Source organism: Octodon degus, unplaced genomic scaffold (genome assembly GCF_000260255.1).
Source record: "Octodon degus isolate 3935 unplaced genomic scaffold, OctDeg1.0 scaffold00012, whole genome shotgun sequence".
NCBI lineage: Eukaryota > Metazoa > Chordata > Mammalia > Rodentia > Octodontidae > Octodon > Octodon degus.
The window spans coordinates 21,013,941-21,021,779 of NW_004524588.1; the positions used below are offsets into that span (position 1 = coordinate 21,013,941).

Sequence of the window (7,839 nt, forward strand, 5' to 3'; positions counted from 1 at the left end):
TCTGCATCTTGTACAGCAATTAACCACTAAGAAGAATATATGCAGTGTATTATTTGTTGAAACTGTACTTTCGAGTTGATTTGAAACTGTCTCATTGCTATATGTTTATCAATAAAACTTTGAAAAGAAAAAAAAAATCCCAGTCACATATCACTTCACACCTATTAGGATGGCCAGTATATTGGTTAGAATACAAAAGAAAGAAAAGCCTCACATATTAAGGGTGGAGGGTAAATTAGTACAACCTGTCTGGAAAATATAGAGGTTCCCCAAAAAGCTAAAACTAGAACTATCATGTAATGTAGCAATAGTACTTCTCTGAACAAAATGGAATCAGTCTGTTGAAGAGATCTCTAGTCCCAATTTCACTACAGTATTACAACGGTAAGAGTGAAGAAAATGTGTTCCCTGGTAAAAATAACAAATAGGGTGTATATATACTACAATGGAGTAATATCCAGTCATAAAACGATCTTGCCATTTTCAACAACATGAATAAACCCAAAGGGCATCATGCTAAGTGAAAGGGGCCAAAAATAGATGTTGTGTGGCATCACTTCTATGTGCAACCTAAAAGAAGGCCAACCTCACAGAAATGTCAGCAGCTGGGGGAAGCGAGATGAAAAACATGAATTCTTTAGTTGTGTTACGAAGACAAAACTGTGTGGTATGGTACATATTGCATACTGTTCAGCGGAAGTTTGCTGAGAGTAGAACTTAAGTGCTCTCACAAAAGATTACTGTGCGAGGGCTGGGGAGACAGTTCAGCAGTGTAAACACCTGCTGGTACGAAAAAGCAAAAAATAATAAGTAAATAAAAAGATGTGAAGGCATGCACATGTTTGACAACGCATGTATATGTCAAACCATGATATGTACTCTTTATACTATACTGTAATTCATTAATTACATCTCAATAAATCTCAAAAACTATGTAAAGCACATGTGACAAAGGACTTGTGTCCTGAATACATCAACTATAAAAACTTAACTCTTTTGTAACTATATTCACCTTAATTAGATTTTTAGGGTTTTTGTTTTTTTGCCTTTTTGAGACAGGATCTTGCTATGGAATTCAGGCTAGCTTGAGCTCACTTTGTAGCCCAGGGTAGTCTTGAATTTGCAATAATCCTCCTGACTCATCCTCCCACATGCTGGGATTACAGATGTGCACCACCACACCTGGCGTCAGGTTAAATTTTAATTAAAATATTTTTCATGGGCAAATATGTCAATGAACACTTTAAAGACGTACAGATAGCAAATAAGCACATAACATGCTCAAAATCATTATGCTTGGGGAAATATTCAAACCACAAAGAGATGCCACTAACCACCCCTAAGAATGAGTAAAATAAAAAATATTGACAATGCCAAGTGTTGGTAAGGATGTGTAAAACCTAGAGGTTTCACCCACCGCCAAAGGGAATTTCAAATGGTATGGTCATTTCAGAAAATAATGTGGCAATTTCTTAGAATGTTTAAAAGTAACATGTCCCACAACCCAACAATTCCATCCGTAAGTGAAATAAAAACATGTTCCCATGTTTGTGCCTTTCTAGAGCTGCTTATGACGGCTCCCAACTGAAACACCTCAGATGTCCTTCAAGTAGGGCCTGAACAAGCCGTGGTACAACCATTTCATGGAACACAGGTCAGCAACAACAGGGTGAATTACCTGTAACATACACATGCATGCATCTCAAATACCATCCGAAGTGACAATATCAGACTCTAGCTACAAACTGTATGGTATGTTCCGTTCTGTATATCATTGTTTCATGTATATGACCATCTAGAAATGGCAAAATTACAGGGACCGAGAAAAGATCAGTGGCTGGGAGGGCCTGGGACGGGAAGAGAATGGCTGGAGAGGAGCACAGGGGCTTTCTGGGCCATGGAATCATTCCATCTCTTACTAGTGGTCACACGGCCTTATGCCTCAAACTCAGAATTCCAGAAATCTGAGGGAGGAAAAGCATGCGTTTCACACCAGCCAAGACTCCAGAACAAGACCCTATCTCAAAATAAAAGAACAAAAAGCAGTCCTCAACGCGCTGGGGAGATAGCTCAGTGGCTTAAGTGTCTGCCTGGCAAACGCTGGGTCCTGAGTTTAATCCCCAGTGCCATTAAAAAAAAAGAAAGAAAGAAAAGAAATACTCAAAGTGGTAGGCACAATGGCATATGTCTATAATTCCAATTACATGGGGGGCCTGAAGCTAGCAAGTTCAAGGAATTCTTGGCAATTTAAGAGACCTTATTTCAAAATAAAGTTAAAATGGCTGAGGCTGGGTGTGATGGCGCACACCTATGATTCCAGCACTCAGGAGGCAGGAAGATGTTGTGAGTTCGAGACCAGCCTGGGCTACAAAGTGAGCTCAAAGCCAGCCTGAACTGCATAGCAAGACCTGTCTCAAAAAGATCATGAGGGCTGGAGAGATGGCTCAGTGGTCTAAAGCACCTATTTGGAACAAGCTTGGAAAAGCACAGGGACCGCGGTTCGATCCCCCAGCACCACATGCCAGCCAGCCGTGCCCCCTGGTGGGCTGAGCTGGCCACACACACACACACACACACACACACACAATAAATAAATGTTAAAAAACAAAAAAACAAAAAGATCATGAATGCAAGAATGAATGAATGAGCTTAAAAGGGGGAAGGGTTGGGTATGTGGCTCAGTGGTACAGCACTAGCCTAACAGTTATAAAACTCTAAATTCCATCCATTGTATGTCTAAAAAAGAAAAGGCAATCTTTAATAACTAGAATGCAAACTATAAACCAATAAGCTTAAATTATTATAAGTCAATAAAATTATTTTTTCCCCTTCAAGACAGTATTTTAAAGTTCAAAGTAAAAATAAGTACAGAACATATAAACACACACATACTTCAGATCCAACACGATCAAATGACAAAGCTAGCTATTGCTTCATGTCTGACTCTATGCTATCACTTACTTTTATTTTGGATAGATTTAAAGTCATGATGGCTAACTGTACAAGGTTAAGAAATTCTGGTTGCTCCATACTTTCCCTTCTCTACTAAATCCCATGAGGTCAGATTTCTGTCTACCTTGTTCACTGTTCTTTCCCCAGCATCTAAAATGCTAGTGATGGGGGCCAGGAAGATAGCTCAGTTGAATAAGTGCTCGCCTAGCAAGTGCAAGGTCCTGAGTTCGATCCCTGGTAACACCAAAACCAAAAAATAAATAAATAAATAAATAAATAAAAGTAAAGTACTAGGGACAGATGGGATAAATTCTGCTAAAATGCAGTAAGAATGACTGTCTATTCTGATTTTTCATTTAATGAGATTAAAAGATTATTTACAACTGCAATCCACTATTTTCAGAGAAATACTTAAAAAGCAGTCCTAAGTCTTTAAAACCATTTAAAACAAGAATTACAAAAATAACAATTGTTTTGTTTTATAAACCAAAAAATGTAATAATCCACACATCAGATTTTGAAAGCTACTTTTGTCTTTTTGATTAACACCAAGTAAATTTCAAATTGTACACCTACATAATCCAGGCCCTGGCACACAGTGGGCCTGCAGTCCAGCTAAATGGGAGGCTAAGGATCAATTAAGCCCATAAGTTCAAGACCACTGGGAAAGAGCACCCCTCACAAAATAAAAGGAAAAGTTATATACATATTTCCATAAGCCAATCATAATTAAGTCATTTGAAATTCTAACATTTTTTCTTACATAATTTTAAATAAATTAACACCATTTCTCAAAGTTAAAAACATCAAAATTTGCTTTAAATATTATGCACATTAGTAATACTTTTTTTTTTTTTTTTTGTGGTACCGGGAATAAAACTCAAGACTTTGCACTTGCCAGGCAGGCACTTATGCCGCTGAACTATCTCCCTGGGCCAAAGTGATACAATTTTAAAAGGTGTTAATCCACAATAAAATATTACTTCAAATTTCTTTTTCATCACAAATATATAAAAATGTCAAAAGGCTTCAACTTCCTGAAAAAATTCCAAAGATCTTCAGTCTTGTGAAACTCACAGGTCGAAAGACAGCACTGAACAATTCTACTTGTGTGTGGTATCCGAACCCACAGGACAGAAGGGATAACAGTGGTTGCCAGGAGAGAAAAGTGACAGGTAACACAGTGATGGTTAGTTTCGGTCTGAGAAGACAAAAAGTTCTGCAGATGACAGTAGTGATGACTGCAGTTCAGTATGAATGTACTTACTACCACAGAAATATATGCTTATTTAAATGATAAATTTTCTTATGTATATTTTAGCACAATGAAATAAAAACACCTAACCCTACCTCTTCATTTTACAAATGAAGTCCAGGTGCATACAGGACTGATCACAAAGACAATTTGTAGTTCTGCTTCACTAACACTGGCTCTAACTCATCTCTAGGCTCTACAGAAGACAAGGGGCTGGGCCAGGCCCCATAAACACACCGCAGTCCCAGCTCCGCAAAACACTGATACCAGAGGACCATCCTGCTGGCCTGAGCCTCCAGGAGTGCACCCAGGGCCAGTCCACAGGGCAACCTGGATCACTGGCGGTACACATGGATCTCATCATTTTTTTAGGGAAGGGTCTACAGATGTTCAGGGTCTTACTACTAGATCAGACTCGTAGTTCTATAGCCTCCCAAGAGCTGGGATTACAAGTGCATGCCGCTACACCCAGTCTCAATTGCCATCTTGGTGCGCCCTGAGGTGGGGCTGGCACTACAGGCCTGGGGATTGAATCACTGGCCCCTGCGCCTGCTTGCAGGCACTTTAATCCGCTGAGCTATTTGGCTCACACTTCTAATCACCTTTTTCCATCTTTACTAATAAAATAAAAAAGCTGCCCAGCTGGGCAATGGTGCATGTACCACCAGTGGTTCAAGCCACCCAACAGTCAGACATAGGAATTATGGCCCCCGTTGAGAACACATTAAGGCCAGCCTGAGTAATTCGGAGACACTGTCTCAAAAAGAATTTCAGAAAGGAGGGTGGGGGCTGTAGTTCAGTGGTAGAGCGCTATTAGATTCAACCCCCAGTAGCAAAATAACAGGTAGCTGGGACTGTAGCTCACTGGTAGAAGGCAACCTAGTACAACAAAGCCCAGTTACAAGGTGTGTACCACTATGCCCAGCTTTATCTATATTCCTTTTTTTTTTTTAAACATTTATTTATTTAGTGGGGGGGGCACCAGCTCAGCCCACCTGGGGGCGGGGCTGGCTGGCATGTGGTGCTGGGGGATCGAACTGTGGTCCCTGTGCTTTGCCAAGCTTGTTCCAAGTAGGTGCTTTAGATCACTGAGCCATCTCTCCAGCCCTCTATATTCCTTCTTGATTTTCTCTTCTTTTACCTTTTTTCTAATTTATGTAATTCTTAAGTTCTCTGAAAAGAAAGTCAAACCTATTAATGTGTCAGCAAGAATTTTAAATTATAGACCAAGTGCATGGCTTACAAAAGAAGTGTACAGAAGATCACAGAACTTTTTTCTGGCCACAGAAAATTTTAGTCAAACATTTTTAACCAAACATTTAATATTTTAATGAAAATTTGGTCTTTTACTAACTGAGCAATGGTATGATAGGCTGTTATATGTAATTTAAAATCTGACTTACATAAGCATATCTACTTCCCTTACGTGTACAGTTTTACTACAGTCATACTTTCTCAAAACAATTTCTTTGGTGGGGCCAAAGCTCAGAGACAGAGTATATGCCTATCAGGCGCAAGGTCCTGAGTTCAAGCCCAGAACCAAAAAAAAAAAAAAAAAAAAATAAAGAAAAAAAAAAAAAAAATCAACCAAACAGAAAAACAAACACAAAAGCCACTTACCTGGGAAACCACTTGGCATGCTCCACCCACGGGTCATCTCCAGATTCCCAACATCTCAAGCCGCCATCACAACAAAAGCATTTGACATCATCGTTGCGACCTATAGGGAAAATGAAACCCAAAACACTAACATGTGTTCCAACAATCAAAATGGGCTAGATAAAATGTAGAGCTACTTAACTGTCTTACCAACATAGTAAAAGCCGGCACTTGCGAGCTGCTTAGGCTGAACTGGAACCGCAGATGGCCAAGACCTGAATGACCGCATTCGAGCTGCATGTGTCTGCATGCTCAGATTTGAAATACTAAGCCTCAGAGTTTCTAGAGAGTTTTCTAGAAATGGACAGTTGGGAAAATGCCTCTGGTGTTCTGACATGGCATCATCCTTCGGTTCCCAGTTACTCAGCTTTCCACAGCAGGCAAAGCAGGCGACCCTATCTCCAGGTCCTATGTAATAAAAGCCAGCTCTTGCCAGGTCCAATGGTGACAAAAAGGTCAATGGCCACATCTTGTAAGTAAGCAATCTGGCTTCTTCAGTACTCATGGCGTAACTGTAGGGATTAGTCCTTACTGGAGAGAAGTCTTCAACTGCTCTGGAGTTGAGAGGGTCTGGTGAAAGGCCGGAATAAAAGCCACCGAGTGGACCACTGGGTTCCAAAGGAGGAGATAATGAATGTGGCCCGCTGTTCATCACTGTGGGGTAACTTTTAGAGAAGGACCGCAGGCTCGTGGAAGTCAGGTTCTGAGCAAAGCCGCAGCTGGGGTACAGCTGTTTATGCTTTTCGATCGGACTGTCTCCCCGTTTCCAGTTATCCAGCATCAGCCCACAAGAGAAGCACTTGACTCGGTCGTTCACACCAGTGTAATAGAAGCCAGCACGAGCGAGACTCCTTTCCGAGACAGGTACGCCGCTGGGAAAAGCCGAGTACGTGGACATCCGGTAGAGCTCACAGGAAAGGTCGTACTTCAGTTTTTGTTTGTTGTCATTTGTCCAACTTGGCAAAACTGCACTCTCTTCCATTATATTCTTAATTCTTTTATAGGAAGACTTTGGACAACACTTTGGGAGGTAGTTTTGTGCATGAGTGTGTGACAGTACTTTTTTGATGGCTAAAACTTTCACACAAAATTTCTCATCTCTTCACATTGGATTTCTACCACAAAAAGGGATCAAATGACAGACTCCTACTAACGCAGAAATTCACTACAACTTCTTTACTGGACTTATACCTGAGTGTACACTCGGGTATGATGAATCCCTTGCCTAAATTACCATGATTCCACTTAGTACTCTGGGATGACTACACTAACTTTTAGGCAACCCAGGTACTATTTGCTCGTAATTTGGTGTAGTAACTAAAGACCTGAAAACTTTTTACTTCTACACATATTAAACTTTTTCAAAAAATTTATATTCTTAAAATTTTGCACTTAAAATATGCCTTTAACGTGCTTTCAGTTATAAGCTATGAAGCCTAGATATCAGGTCAGTACTGGCTATGCCATCAGAATAAGGTTTTAATGCAGGATTTTTTTCCTTTATAAGTACTTGAATATGACATCGAAATTAATCTCATTTTATTCTAGCAAAAATAACTGCTCATACCGTTTAAAGTTTAACTCAAAAGTACTTAAGTTACTGCTGCTTCAGTTAATAACTTTTGGGGAAATCAATATCCACAAGCTTTATTGAATCTGTGTGATATCAAGTGAATTTGGTTTAGTGCTTCAAACTGTTAACTCTTCTTTGAAAATTATCTACATTTGTTTCTACTTCTAAAGTATCATTATACTGTCTTTCTTCCTAATGGTGTATACCATCTACACCTGGTCAACTAAATAAGGCTTTTTCTCCACAAACTAGTTAACCATAATGTTTCCGCAGCATACACTTTATGGCATTTTAAAAATTAACCTACTCTTCAGGACCATTCAATTGTAATACTAATCATGTTGTAATTTACGATCAACTTAACCAAAGACAGATCTTTCTTCTGTTATTAGTAACATCT

The 7,839-nt window shown here is 39.6% G+C and overlaps 1 protein-coding gene across 3 annotated transcripts in view; it reads right to left on the reverse strand.

Annotated features, from left to right (window-relative positions):
- Positions 1–7,159, reverse strand: part of Birc2 (baculoviral IAP repeat containing 2) — a 29,830-nt gene extending 22,671 nt beyond the window's left edge. For 2 of the 3 annotated variants that reach the window (XM_023709508.1, XM_023709507.1), the window contains exons 1-2: positions 6,017–7,159; positions 5,828–5,927 (exon numbers count right to left, since the gene is read on the reverse strand). In XM_023709508.1, coding sequence (XP_023565276.1) covers positions 5,828–5,927; positions 6,017–6,848 — 932 coding nt within the window. In that variant the 5' untranslated portion in view covers positions 6,849–7,159. The remainder of the gene's footprint in view (positions 1–5,827; positions 5,928–6,016) is intronic. The other variant, XM_004649035.2, reaches the window with a different exon arrangement.
- Positions 7,160–7,839: the final 680 nt, after the last annotated feature.